Source organism: Mizuhopecten yessoensis, unplaced genomic scaffold (genome assembly GCF_002113885.1).
Source record: "Mizuhopecten yessoensis strain PY_sf001 unplaced genomic scaffold, ASM211388v2 scaffold716293, whole genome shotgun sequence".
NCBI classification, from domain to species: Eukaryota; Metazoa; Mollusca; class Bivalvia; order Pectinida; family Pectinidae; genus Mizuhopecten; species Mizuhopecten yessoensis.
The window spans coordinates 461,008-476,585 of record NW_018480044.1 but is presented as its reverse complement, the minus strand read 5'-3'; the positions used below and the strand labels follow the sequence as shown (position 1 = coordinate 476,585).

At 40.1% G+C, this 15,578-nt stretch overlaps 1 protein-coding gene across 2 annotated transcripts in view; it reads left to right on the top strand.

Annotated features, from left to right (window-relative positions):
• The window catches only part of LOC110442711 (acid phosphatase type 7-like), a 30,064-nt gene extending 14,815 nt beyond the window's left edge, over window positions 1-15,249 (top strand). Inside the window, exons 5-10 of one of the 2 annotated variants that reach the window (XM_021486446.1) lie at window positions 2,564-2,596; window positions 4,082-4,157; window positions 4,590-4,710; window positions 6,144-6,341; window positions 9,128-9,321; window positions 10,278-15,249. In XM_021486446.1, coding sequence (XP_021342121.1) covers window positions 2,564-2,596; window positions 4,082-4,157; window positions 4,590-4,710; window positions 6,144-6,341; window positions 9,128-9,321; window positions 10,278-10,891 — 1,236 coding nt within the window. In that variant the 3' untranslated portion in view covers window positions 10,892-15,249. The remainder of the gene's footprint in view (window positions 1-2,563; window positions 2,597-4,081; window positions 4,158-4,589; window positions 4,711-6,143; window positions 6,342-9,127; window positions 9,322-10,277) is intronic. The other variant, XM_021486447.1, reaches the window with a different exon arrangement.
• Window positions 15,250-15,578: the final 329 nt, after the last annotated feature.

Genomic DNA, 15,578 nt, shown 5'->3' with positions numbered 1-15,578 from the left:
GGGACAGTTAGTGACAATAGGTTAGGTTATTAGGTATAGCTAGGGGTCATATGGAAGAGGGGGGCGGGGGACAGTTAGTGACAATAGGTTAGGTTGTTAGGTATAGCTTGGGGCCATATGGAAGAGGACTGGGGATATAAAGTGACAATTGGTTAGGTTGTTAGGTATAGCTAGGGGCATTAGGGGAGGGGGCTGGGGATATATAGTGACAATAGTTTAGGTTGTTAGGTATAGTTAGGGGCAATAGGGGAGGGGGCTGGGGATAGTTAGTGACAATAGGTTAGGTTATTAGGTATAGCTAGGGGTCATATGGAAGAGGGGGCGGGGGACAGTTAGTGACAATAGGTTAGGTTGGTAGGTATAGCTAGGGGCATTAAGGGAGGGGGCCGGGGATATATAGTGACAATAGTTTAGGTTTTTAGGTATAGATAGGGGCATTAGGGGAGGGGCTTGGGATAGATTGTGACAATAGGTTAGGTTGTTAGGTATAGTTAGGAGCATTAGGGGAAGGGGCTTGGGATAGATAGTGACAATAAGTTAGGTTGTTAGGTATAGCTAGGGGTCATATGGAAGAGGGGGGCGGGGGAAAGTTAGAGACAATAGGTTAGGTTGTTAGGTATAGCTAGGGGTCATATGGAAGAGGGGGGCGGGGGAAAGTTAGAGACAATAGGTTAGGTTGTTAGGTATAGCTAGGGGCCATATAGAAGAGGGTGCTTGGGATAGATATTGACAATAGGTTAGGATGTTAGGTATAGCTAGGGGCCATATAGAAGAGGGGGCTTGGGATAGATATTGACAATAGGTTAGGTTGTTAGGTATAGCAAGGGGCCATATAGAAGAGGGGGCGGGGGACAGTTAGTGACAATAGGTTAGGTTGGTAGGTATAGCTAGGGGCATTAGGGGAGGGGGCCGGGGATATATAGTGACAATAGTTTAGGTTGTTAGGTATAGTTAGGGGCAATAGGGGAGAGGGCTGGGGATAGTTAGTGACAATAGGTTAGGTTGTTAGGTATAGTTAGGGGCAATAGGGGAGGGGGCTTGGGATATATAGTGACAATAGGTTAGGTAGTTAGGTATAGTTAGGGGCATTAGGGGAGGGGGCTGGGGATAGTTAGTGACAATAGGTTAGGTTGTTAGGTATAGTTAGGGGCATTAGGGGAGGGGGCCGGGGATATATAGTGACAATAGTTTAGGTTGTTAGGTATAGTTAGGGGGAAGAGGGGAGGGGGCTGGGGATATTTAGTGACAATAGGTTAGGCTGTTAGGTATAGGTAGGGGCAATAGGGGAAGGGGCTGGGGATATATAGTGACAATAGGTTAGGTTGTTAGGTATAGTTAGGGGCCATATAGAAGAGGGCTGGGGATATATAGTGACAATAGGTTAGGTTGTTAAGTATAGTTAGGGGCCATATGGAAGGGGGCTTGGTATAATGCCAGGTATTGGGTGGGGCAAAAGACAAGGGTGTCAGGTATATGGTATTGATATAAAACATCAGCCATCACTGTCCTAAAACAAGTTATCATGTCAATTACACTTCACTCTTTACACACGTCTCCAATAATTATGTTATTGTCACTGGTGTATGGAAATGCATGAAGATAACTAATTCCAGTCCACTCAAATGTAGATCTGATCCTATCAGCATTGTCACTAACTTTTCATTTTCCTAATCATCCATTCTGCTTGTCAAGGTTTGAAAACCTTGTTCCTGTAAGCAGGGTTACCTAACAATGTATGTGACATCCAGGTACTGGCTTGTTGAATATTAATGGTGAAACTCACACCCAATTGAATCATGATTTTGTGATCAAGTAGTGGCAATTAATGTCTATTAAACTTGAAGGCACAAAAGTTACCTTGATGAGCACTTTTGAAACTGCTACACATTTCCATTACTTTGTGTAATTTTGTGATGTACATTGCAATTAACTTTATTATGCGTGAGCAGGAGGTATAAACATAATTTTTCCTGACAACTTTATACAGTTCTAACTTCTGCCAGGACCAAAACTTCCTCCCAGATACTGTTAAAACCCATTCTTTACGATAGTGAAGTAACTTTTTTTTTTTAATGGAACAGTTTCCTGCAAAAAGGTTTTGTCACAATGTCTTAACATCCTGATAGCTCCGGTCCTGTGGTAATAATACCAGATTAAAGCTTTAATGTAAAAACTGTAATTCCTAGAATTGTTTAGTGGTCCCCCTGAGGTTACTAAGTAAGAGTGTATAATGCACAGTAACTCCGGTACTTATGACTTCTATCAAAGTGAGACTTTGTCCACATAACAAACATATGTTCAATGACTCTTGAAAGCACCCAACCTTATGGACATATTGCTTAACACTTAAAGAAGCACTTTCTGCGCATGCCCTTATATTATGAAGAGCTTTTACCTAAATCGGAGAAAGGCAAGTTTAATGAGAAATGTAGTATTGTGCTGTTTTCAGCAATGTGCAACAAATTAACCCATGATACTTATTCACAGTAAAAAAATCCTGCAATTTGTTTTAACAAATTATTAATGCTGCTAACCGAGTATTTACTTATTAATCACTAAACAGTCGGAGGCTTCCAACCTAACATGTTTCCCCAAGGTGAGTGGTTAACCTTTAACAGCCATTATCTACAGTATGTATATAAACCCCATATACACACAGGTGATGGTTTCTAGTTCTACAACATGACTATGAGTCCTGGCTTAAGTCACAGGTGACACAGGTGATGGTTTCTAGTTCTACTACATGACTATGAGTCCTGGCTTAAGTCACAGGTGATGGTTTCTAGTTTCACAACATAACTATGAGTCCTGGCTAATCACAGGTGATGGTTTCTAGTTTTACTACATGACTATGAGTCCTGGCTTAAGACACAGGTGATGGTTTCTAGTTTCACTACATAACTATGAGTCCTGGCTAATCGCAGGTGATGGTTTCTAGTTTCACTACATAACTATGAGTCCTGGCTAATCGCAGGTGATGGTTTCTAGTTTCACAACATAACTATGAGTCCTGGGTAATCACAGGTGATGGTTTCTAGCTTTACTAACTGACTATGAGTCCTGGCTAATCACCGGTGATGGTTTCTAGTTTTACTACTTGACTATGAGTCCTGGCTATAATCACAGGTGATGGTTTCTAGTTTTACTAACTGACTATGAGTCCTGGCTAATCACAGGTGATGGTTTCTAGATTTACTACATAACTATGAGTCCTGGCAAATTACAGGTTGTGGTTTCTAGATTTACTACATAACTATGAGTCCTGGCTAATTACAGGTTGTGGTTTGTAGTTTCACTACACAACTATGAGTCCTGGCTAATTACAGGTTGTGGTTTCTAGTTTCACTACAGAGCAAGCACAAATGATATAGATTTGGTGAATAATCATAGCTCATAGTTTACCTGGGTTGTGATCCAAGTTAACAATTAGTATTTGTGGTGGGTTATTGGAAAACTACTGGTACTATGATCTTTATGGTACACTATGATCTGTTTACCTATCTACTGTCATGTGGCAATAATATATCCGAGAAATGGTAGCGGACAAGAAATGTTCAGTTTTAAACAGTTCATTGTTCATTGCATCAGCTACGTACATTCAACCGTCCTCAGTTAAGTTCATTTACTTTACACTTTACTTTTACTTTTTACTTTAAGAGAACCTTACATATTAAACCAGAAGTTCATTGTTAATGGAAAAAAATAAAGATCAATTGAAGTCTATAGAACAGACAATTAAAATATTAAAATCAAAACTTGATTTTACCAAACCTGTATAATCTGGGATTGGATGTACACAGTGTTTATCAGTACATTGTGACACAAAGTAATAACTTAAGTAACAATGTACAGCCAAATTGTATATTTGCAAATTCTGATGTCTACAATACCCATATTTAACTGAAATGACATTTTGGGTTCTATGACATTTTATATTACTGTGAATTTTAAGTTGGATAAATATTGCAACCCCTGTTTATATTGCAGTTCATTATTTTGTGTTTCCAATGATTTTCCAATTTCCATTGACTGTTTACTCCTAGTTATGTGTGTTTTTATATGTTTCCTGTTATTGTTACAGGTGGGAGATCAGTTTATGAGGATTGTAGAGGACACAGCAGCCAGAATACCATATATGACTTCACCAGGAAACCATGGTAACCCTTTAGAAATATCTATTCTTTTTCAGTCACCTTCTATACACTGGGACAAAGAGGTGTGGTTTGCACTGTACCATATGGTCACAGTACTAGTTCCTATTTATTAACAAAATACAAATGTACATTAAATATAAAGCATTTACATTTAACTTAATAATAAAGAATTGAATGTACTAACTCATACCGGGTATTTCCTTGCCTCAGTGATAATCTAAATAACACCATTCTGATTTAGTGCTGTAGCAATCGTATGCAAACAGGATACAGTAATTTAACATAATTGAATGGTTATCAGAATTCAGCAAAAGTTCCTAAAACATTATTACTGCAAAAAAGTAAAGCATGATTAAAGCATTATATATTTTATTTGGGAAAAAAGTTTTATTTGATGTAGATCTAATGGGTCTAATGCACTGTTCACTATTACAGAGATAGATGGGGACACCTTCAGCCATTACAGACATAGATTTTCTATGCCTAACACTGACTGGCCTATCCCCCTGGACAGGATGTGGTACAGCATAGACATAGGACTGGTACACTTTGTCAGGTGAGTCTCATTAACAGGTACATTTTGTCAGGTAAGTCTCATTAACAGGTACACTTTGTCAGGTGAGTCTCATTATAAGGAACACTTTGTCAGATGAGTCTCATTGTCAGGTACACTTTGTCAGGTGAGTCTTATACACAGGTACACTTTGTCAGGTGAGTCTAACTGACAAGTACACTTCGTCAGGTGAGTCTCATTTGACAGGTACACTTTGTCAGGTGAATCTAACTGACAAGTACACTTTGTCAGGTGAGTCTCATTGACAGGTACACTTTGTCAGGTGAGTCTCATTGACAGGTAAAGAGGCGAGTCTCATTGACAGGTACATTTTATCAGGTGAGTCTCATTTTACAGGTACACTTTGTCAGGTGAGTCTCATTTGACACTTTGTCAGGTGAGTGTCGTTGACAGGTACACTTTGTCAGGTGAGTCTCATTTGACAGGTACACTTTGTCAGGTAACTATCATATACAGGTACACTTTGTCAGGTGAATGTCGTTGACATGTACACTTTGTCAGGTGAGTCTCATATACAGGCACACTTTGTCAAGTGAGTTTTATTGACAGGTACACTTCGTCAGGTGAGTCTCAGTGACAGATACACTTTGTCAGATGAGTCTCATATACAGGTACAAATAGTTTGGTGAGTCCCATTTAGTTTTACATGTGAATTTCATAGATTTGTTACACTTTGTCGCTTATAGACAGATATAGTTTATGATTCTCATAGACATGTTCATGTTTACTTGGCCAAGTGTCGTAGACAGGTATTTTTATTGAAGATCTGGTATGTTTCATTGATATGGAATCAAATAAATGAACATGTAAATTATTTTCATGTTTATAAACTTGATCATTGGCTGCTATCAAAACCCAACTGATTATGATGTTACAGTGTGTTACAGTGTGTTACAGTGTGTTGTAGTGCGTTACAGTGTGTTACAGTGCGTTACAGTGCGTTACAGTGCGTTACAGTGCGTTACAGTGCGTTACTGTCTGTTACAGTGCGTTACAGTACGTTACAGTGCGTTACAGTGTGTTACAGTGTGTTACAGTGCGTTACAGTGTGTTACATGCTAGCTGTGGGAACAGTAGCTTCTATGTCCGATGATTTTTTGTGTCTTTTTTTGTTTGTCCGATAACAATAAAAAAAAATGGGGGGGGGGGGAATTGGACATAGAAACTAGGGTTCCCGCAGCTAGGATGCTATCAACCAGCTTCCTAGTACTGTCAGCAAGCTACATACATGTACTTCAAACATTAAGACATAGAACTCTGAATTGCTCTAAAAGGTTACCATATATATCAAAAAATAAATGTAGTTGACCACATCTAAAGTTGTCATCAAAAGTTTGTGAAATGGTATGTTTTCTTAATTGTTAGAATACCTTCAATGTTTGACAATTTGTTACTTAACCATTATTATTTTCCAGCTACTCGTCCGAGGTATTCTTTACCCAGCAGGGAGTTCATGTGGACGCCCAGAGGAACTGGCTAATGGCTGACCTAAAACAGGCCAATGACAACCGTAACAACTGCCCATGGGTGATTGCCTATGGTCACCGCCCCATGTACTGTTCCAACACGGACGGAGATGACTGCACCCTGGGAGCATCAAAAGTTAGGGAAGGGTATGTAAAGATGAAGGAACTGTGAGGGAGATAGTCTGGGATGGAGATAGTCTGGGGCAAGAAAGTGTCAAGTCAAGAGGTGTTGTCATAGGTCTCTAGGTAGGTGTCAAGTTACAAGGTGTATTAACGGATCGCAGGGACTAGGGCTGTAGTCAGGAGTCAGAGCAGGGTAGATGTTGTTGAGTCAAGAGATGTACTCATGGGTCTCAAGGTAGGCGTCGAGTCAAGGATTGTTGTCACAAGTCAGAGCAGGGTAGATGTTGTTGCGCCCAGGGGTATAGTCATGGGTCAGAGCAGGGTAGATGTTGTTGCGTCGAGGGGTATAGTCATGAGTCTGAGCAGGGTAGATGTTGTTGCGTTGAGGGGTATAGTCATGGGTCAGAGCAGGGAAGATGTTGTTGCCCTTTACTGTATAGTATGTTGTTGCGTCGAGGGGTATAGTCATGCGCCCAGGGGTATAGTCATGGGTCAGAGCAGGGTAGATGTTGTTGCGTCGAGGGGTATAGTCATGAGTCTGAGCTCGGAAGATGTTGTTGCGTCGAGGGGTATAATCATGAGTCTGAGCAGGGTACATGTTCTTGCGCCTAGGGGTATAGTCATGGGTTAGAGCAGGGTAGATGTTGTTGTGTCGAGGGGTATAGTCATGAGTCTGAGCAGGGTAGATGTTGTTGCGTTGAGGGGTATAGTCATGAGTCTGAGCAGGGTAGATGTTGTTGCGTCGAGGGGTATAGTCATGAGTCTGAGCAGGGTAGATGTTGTTGCGTCGAGGGGTATAGTCATGAGTCTGAGCAGGGTAGATGTTGTTGCGTCGAGGGGTATAGTCATGAGTCTGAGCAGGGTAGATGTTGTTGCGTCGAGGGGTATAGTCATGAGTCTGAGCAGGGTAGATGTTGTTGCGTCGAGGGGTATAGTCATGAGTCTGAGCAGGGTAGATGTTGTTGCGTCGAGGGGTATAGTCATGAGTCTGAGCAGGGTAGATGTTGTTGCGTCGAGGGGTATAGTCATGAGTCTGAGCAGGGTAGATGTTGTTGCGTCGAGGGGTATAGTCATGAGTCTGAGCAGGGTAGATGTTGTTGCGTCGAGGGGTATAGTCATGAGTCTGAGCAGGGTAGATGTTGTTGCGTCGAGGGGTATAGTCATGAGTCTGAGCAGGGTAGATGTTGTTGCGTCGAGGGGTATAGTCATGAGTCTGAGCAGGGTAGATGTTGTTGCGTCGAGGGGTATAGTCATGAGTCTGAGCAGGGTAGATGTTGTTGCGTCGAGGGGTATAGTCATGAGTCTGAGCAGGGTAGATGTTGTTGCGTCGAGGGGTATAATCATGGGTTAGAGCAGGGTAGATGTTGTTGCGTTGAGGGGTATAGTCATGGGTCAGAGCAGGGTAGATGTTGTTGCCCCCAGGGGTATAGTCATGAGTCTGAGCAGGGTAGATGTTGTTGCGTTGAGGGGTATAGTCATGAGTCAGAGCAGGGTAGATGTTGTTGCCCCCAGGGGTATAGTCATGAGGCTGAGCAGGGTAGATGTTGTTGCGTCGAGGGGTATAGGCATGAGTCTGAGCAGGGTAGATGTTGTTGCGTCGAGGGGTATAGGCATGAGTCTGAGCAGGGTAGATGTTGTTGCGTTGAGGGGTATAGTCATGGGACAGAGCAGGGTAGATGTTGTTGCCCCCAGGGGTATAGTCATGAGTCTGAGCAGGGGAGATGTTGTTGCGTCGAGGGGTATAGTCATGAGGCTGAGCAGGGTAGATGTTGTTGCGCCCAGGGGTATAGCCATGAGTCTGAGCAGGGTAGATGTTGTTGCGTCGAGGGGTATAGGCATGAGTCTGAGCAGGGTAGATGTTGTTGCGTGGAGGGGTATAGTCATGAGTCTGAGCAGGGGAGATGTTGTTGCGTCGAGGGGTATAGTCATGAGTCTGAGCAGTGTAGATGTTGTTGCGTCGAGGGGTATAGTCATGAGGCTGAGCAGGGTAGATGTTGTTGCGTCGAGGGGTATAGTCATGAGTCTGAGCAGGGAAGATGTTGTTGCGCCCAGGGGAATAGTCATGAGTCTGAGCTCGGTAGATGTTGTTGCATCGAGGGGTATAATCATGAGTCTGAGCAGGGTAGATGTTGTTGCGGCCAGGGGGATAGTCATGAGTCTGAGCAGGGTAGAGGTTGTTGCGTCGAGGGGTATAGTCATGAGTCTGAGCAGTGTAGATGTTGTTGCGTCGAGGGGTATAGTCATGAGGCTGAGCAGGGTAGATGTTGTTGCGTCGAGGGGGATAGTCATGAGTCTGAGCAGGGTAGAGGTTGTTGCGTCGAGGGGTATAGTCATGAGTCTGAGCTCGGTAGATGTTGTTGCATCGAGGGGTATAATCATGAGTCTGAGCAGGGTAGATGTTGTTGCGTCGAGGGGCATAGTCATGAGTCTGAGCAGGGTAGATGTTGTTGCGCCTAGGGGTATAGTCATGGGTTAGAGCAGGGTAGATGTTGTTGTGTCGAGGGGTATAGTCATGAGTCTGAGCAGGGTAGATGTTGTTGCCTCAAGTGGTGTAGCCAAATGTCTGAGCAAGGACAAGTGTCTGACAAGTGTTTGAGGTGGTGTCACAGTAAGATCTGTAAAGGATAATGTTACTGTAACTTGGCCTCTTGTTTAACCCCTGGTGTGGTAATCTATATCCTGTAGAGTGGATGTTACACTTGAATCTTTCTTATAAGGTATGTTTTAATTACACCCTAGAAGACATGTTCCTTGACTTTGGATTAAAAATTGAACTTGAATCTTTCTAATGAAGTATTTTTTCTTCACAGCCTAGAAGACCTTTTCTTCAACTATGGAGTGGACCTGGTACTCCAAGCCCATGAACACTCATACGAACGCCTTTGGCCTCAGTACAAGGGGGTGGTACTGGCTAAGAACTACTCCAATCCCCAGGCTCCCATCCAACTCATCACTGGTGCCGCAGGCTCCAGGCATGGTGTTGACGAGGAGAACAAGACATTCTGTATGTATATTTCTCCCCACTAGCCTGTCAACAAGGCATTCTGTATGTATATCTCTCGCCACTAGCCTGTCAACAAGGCATTCTGTATGTAAATCTCTCGCCACTAGCCTGTCAACAAGGCATTCTGAATGTAAATCTCTCGCCACTAGCCTGTCAACAAGACATTCTGTATGTATATTTCTCGCCACTAGTCTGTCAATAAGGCATTCTGTGTGTATATCTCTCGCCACTAGTCTGTCAATAAGGCATTCTGTATGTAAATCTCTCGCCACTAGCCTGTCAACAAGACATTCTGTATGTATATATCTTTCGCCACTAGCCTGTCAACAAGACATTCTGTATGTATATCTCTTGCCACTAGCCTGTCAGCAAGGCATTCTGTATGTATATCTCTCGCCAGTAGCCTGTCAACAAGGCACTCTGATCAATATATCAAGCAATATTTAACATTACCTTCCCAGTCATTCAAAAAAAAACATAAAGTCAATGAAAGTCAACGGTTGTATCAAGTAACATCCATCTTGCTTATTTGGAGGTACAGGAAATGATGTACAAATGTATGACATCACAATGACTCCTTGAATCTATAACGTCATAATAGCACGGCGTCAGAAACACAAAACGTCAATGCAATGTTACGAGCCATGTTACTCCCGTCAGAAATTCCTCTGGATATTACACCTATATGGAAATTTGGTGTTAAGTTAAATATTTTAAATAATATGTTTAATTTATCACAATCAAGACATATAGATCTACATATTTTCATCACTGTTCAGTGAGGTAAGGAAACATTCGGATAGTGAAAAAAAGTGGTCTCCACTTTTTTTCCAAATTTCATGATCCATTCATTAACCTGTCGACGTGATTGAAATTTTAAAAAGACAATAGTTTGTACATGATCTTGTACATTATTCCTGTCATTTAATCTTGTTTCTTTTTTACATGATTAACAGCGGAATGGTCAGCCTTCAGGATGGACATCAAAGCTTTTAACAGTTTCGGCCGCCTGAAGGTGTACAATGCCACCCACCTTTACTGGGAGCAGGTGTTGGTGAAAGACAGTAAGGTGTTGGACTCAATCTGGGTCACGCAGGACTTGCATGGTCCCTTCCACAAGGCCCAGCTGGACACAGATAAGGCCAAAAAGATTGAGGACAAAGAGAAGGATAATTCTGTTATAAACACAGATTCTAAGACTAACACAGCCTCTCATGAGGAGGCAAACTCGCCACATAGTGGGCCAGATGTGAGTTCAGGGGACACAAACTCTCCAGACACCAGCATATCAGACCGTGCACGCAGCATGCTGGAGTCGACCAATGTGCGTCTGGCCCTCGGGATTGGAGGAGGTATTCTTGTGTTGGTCGTTATTATCACCATAGTGATTCTACAGAAACAGAAGAAAAAGGCCAGGAAGTACAGGCGTTGGGACGAGACTGTGGACTACGGACGAAAGTTTTACTCCTCAGGGTACTCACATGTCCAGGGTGGGGAGAAGGACACTGACGAGTTTGAAACTGAGGTCAATGACCCCAGTGCTCCAACATCCAAACTCCTGACAGAATGAGAGATCTAGCTGTCTAAACAATCTCATCTCTTCCTAAATCCAACATATGATCACATGACAATCCAGTGATGGATTGTTTGTTAGGATTTTCTTATCCTTGTTAGATGTGATATGTCCATGTGGTTTGCTATGAAATCCAGTGCAATATTATGTGCCTACATTCCATCCATAGTTGTTCACCATATCATGGACATGTTTGTGTGGTTACAGTCTCCTTGGTTACAGTCGCCTTGGTTAGTCTCCTTGGTCACAGTCTCCTTGGTTACAACCATTCCCATTCCAGATTGTACATGCCAGTGATATTTGTCAAAGTGCCTTAAAGAGTTTATGGAATTTTATCTAAAATTTCCCTTTTTGCCATACATACATTTAATTTGTATACAGAAATATTATCATATTATGTAACCTTAAGCCACTCTTTTGTGGATATGATATGTCAGAGACATGTTATTTTACAGAGGATCGTAACTCATTCCATGCTTATAGGCCTATTACAACTAGAAACGGGAACTGTTTCTAGCTGTGGAGTTGTGGACGGCATCAGATGGGTGTGTTATAATCATACATATTAATTATAAGGTGTGATGATACTTGTTGTCAGCGTTACAACATGTGAATAAGTCAATAAGTTATGTAAATTAGGGTTAACCTGATTGTACACCAGACCAGATTATATACTGTATGAATTATGAATGCCATAAATAAAACTGTATGTTAATTTAAGATTGATGTCAATACATCAAATAACCACTAAAAACACTCATCAACCCTTTCATCCCTGTGTAACTTGAGAAGAGTTCTTCCATGCATTGATCCGGAGGAGTCCATTATTGTTTACAGCTGTGAAAGGGTTAATGAGTGAGAACATGAAATGTACCAATTATTTTACAGAAATTTAAGTGGGATTACTATGGAGAAAAACATTTTAATAAATATACACCTTAAAAACCAAATGTACTAGCATTTCAGTTCAATAGTGTCAATTTCAGAGGCTTTTGAACTTTATCTGGTAATCTACATAAAATTGATATAAAGCTTGTTGTTGGTCAACCATTTCATGACAGTTTTATCTGTTATAAGAAAATGAAATAATATGTGCACATGGGATTAAGGAATGGTAGTACGTGTTGTATGGTTGGAGAATTATATGTGATCAATGTTATAATGTATAAATATATATCACAATGAGTTGAATAACTGTAGTACCATATTTTACCAATGATACACCCAGGATGCATGTTCATAAATAGTGGGGTGTGATTTTGGAACAGGGTGGTAGTCTGGGTTATACCATTTGATATGCTCGGTTATAATTTGGGAGTCTAGTCCTTGTTGTTATCAACATCATTGACGACAAGGCTGATGTGACCTAGCCACCACATCATGTTATCCTAGACCAAGGGGACAGCATGTGACTGTTTTAAACTTCACCAGTGCATGCTCTACATGTTTGTCCTATTAAATCGGTCGTACAAATGAGCTCAGTTGAGGTAAATGTTTCAAAGACGACAAATGTAGGGATTTGTGACCCACAGTTACACCAAATTGTTACATTAATCAAGTGTTTAGTTGAATGTTCCATCAGTTCAAAGATCACATCCTTTCATCACAACCAAATTGGCACCGACAAACGTGTAACGATACTTCAAAGAGATGGATTGGGATATACCAAGTAATCATCAGACATGGGCTTATCACCGGTAAAACAATCTTCGCTAGCCAAGGGTTACGATCTGGTACGATCCGGTCTTCCTACTCTTCACAGAGTAGGTAGATCGTACCGGATCGTAAATCCTGGCTAGGGAAGATGCGGTTAAATATGAAAGGAGGAGTAATGTAAGGTAATACATATATATATATATATATATATATTGTCATTTTCTATGGTGATCTTACCATATGTAACATTTGATATGTTTCTATATATAGCACTCTACCAGTATGTCACATTTTGTCTGTTTCTTTGGCACTCTATCAGTATATAATGTTTTGTCCAGTATACTTTTGTCCTCTGACAATATGTAACAATTTGTCTGTTTCTCAGTGACAAAGCTACAGCTAGGTAGCATTTTGTCCGTTTCTGTGGCGATCTTACTGTGTGTAACGTTTTGGTCTATATTATTAATACTGTATAATTTTTTAGACAAGATATAATCATATTAAGATGCATAATATGTCCGTGTTTTTAACTTAAGCTTATTCCCTTTAACAACAAATATCATGGTACCCTGTGTAAGATTAGGCATGGACAATGTGCCACCAGGAAATGTGTTTGTACAGTCCTATTAATTTCTGATTTGTGACTTTCCAGTCTGTGTATCTATATAATTATCAATGTAAAAAAACTTCAGTTTTAATAGGGACTGAAGTTCTAATGTTTTTTCTCCTGAATGTAGTAAGGGTGGTACCAAATATTGTTGTTTTGGGATAAGAAATCTGACTTTATACTTTGTAACATTCCAATAACATAACAAATATGGGGAATGTGGAAGGGTGGGGCGCTAGACAGTATCATAATTGTAGTAAATATTAATAGTTAATTATTTGATCGTCTTAAAATAGTGATGTGAGTGTGCAGTTGAAATATAGCCAAAACATTCATTATAGTTTATCGATCTTAAGTCATTGCATCAGTTTGTAATCATTTTAGTTAAAACATTCATAGCCCAACCATTTTGACACTACTTGCCTTAACTTTAGTTGTTATTTTACAGCAAACTGGCACAATATCTGTTTAGAAATGTATTTCATTAATACCAAATAGTAATATATTGCATTATTCTCCAATGTACTTATTGAGTTCCAGACAAAGTGTGCTGTATTGTTCCAATTATACCCATGCTACACAACAGCGACAAACTGTGGTACGTCCAGTTATGATAGGTGTACCGAGGATACTGACCAGACCCAATTTTCAATCCAAAGATGTGCCTTGTCCATCAGTCCAACCTGTTTGTCCAGGCCATAGCTTCCGACTCTCTGAAGATTTCTTTATGAAACATAAATGATATATGAAGGATGGCAAGGCAGTGTACTGTGTCACATTCACTTTTGGTTCCATCAGCTAAAGGTCAAGGTCACAAGTTTTAAGGTTAAACTCATTATCCATGCCATAAATTCTGACTCTCTGAAGATATCTCAATGAAATGAAAAGGATGTTATTAGGATGGCAAGGCGGTGTGTCCTTTACCTCAAGTGGGACTGTACACCAAAGCTCAAAGTTACATTGAGGCTATAGGTCAAATTCATTGTCTTTGCCATACGCATGTAATTCCTAACTCGCTGAATGTAACTCAATGACATTTTAGGAATAGATGATTATGTAGAATGGCAAGGCAGTGTGTGTCATATACCACTATTGGATCTGTATACCTAAGGTCAAGTTCACTTTAAAGTCAAAGTCTAAATTCATTGTCCTGTCCATAACTTATGATTAGTTAAAAATGGTGCAATAAATGTAGGATGGCAAGGGTGTGCATACAAACTACAATTGGGACCTTTTAAGGAGCATAATTTATCAGTTTTAATGATATTCCTGTTAATATTGCAATTGCCAGGTGGTCTCTTCCCGCATGAAAAATTTGAAAAGTCGACAAATACATTGTATGTAGGTTTAAGGATTAACTGTAAATGTTGAATGATATATAGTAGTAAAACATGGTCAGCATATTGAAAGATTAGATTTAAATATATTTACAAGTTATTTTCGCCAAAGTTCAGTTGTTAGACTACATTCACATGCATTCCCTTTTTGTCTTGTATTTTGTTAAAATGTCTTTAATATTGTTCATTGAATTATTCAATGATGAATCAAACAATTACTATAAGCTGTTATATTTTCAACTTCATGTCTTTTAAAACAATTTTCTCCAGTGTAAAATTTGTACTCGTATGCTTAAAGTACTGTTAAATATATACATAGCTGATTTTGTTATATACTATAGTGGTAAAGAATTTTTATCTTGCCATTTGATCGTGACAGTTTCTAAGGTCCCTATTAAAATCAGCATAAACTGTGTTTGTAGTGTCAACGAATCAGGAATAAATCTGCATATAATTGATACTGTATTATTTTGATTTGCTCAAGGAATTAGTTTCGTGTTATAACATGTGTACTCAAGAGTACTTTCATTATGTTTTCATTTGTTTTGCATTGAAGTCATTTGGGTTCAGGTGTGTGAATGTTTGTCACTAAGTTTAAACCAATGTGAATTATTGATGATCATGCTGGAAACAAATGGCATTGTGTGTAAAAGTTGGTCGATTTGGATCAAGCGAGTTTACTATGTTTTTTTCGTGTGTTTTTTTGCTTTTGTACAAGTTCAACATAGAAGACATTAAATCATTTTCTGAAAGAATTGTTTGTGTTGTTTTGCTGTGAATGCCCACCATAAATGTTAGGTCTATAATCACATATTAAGATAAATAGTACCATCGAGTTGAATAAAATATATCATAATCACAGAAAATGCTATCCAACTCTTCAGATACTTAACATCTAGTTCCATTGCCCACACCTCCTCCTCCCCCTCCCTTCTCCGTCTCATTTGAGACCCCCCTAAACACATTTAGTTTATACCATACCCCACCCCCCTAAAAACATTTAGTTTATACCATACCCCACCCCCCTAAACACATTTAGTTAATACCATACCCCACCCCCCTAAACACATTTAGTTAATACCAT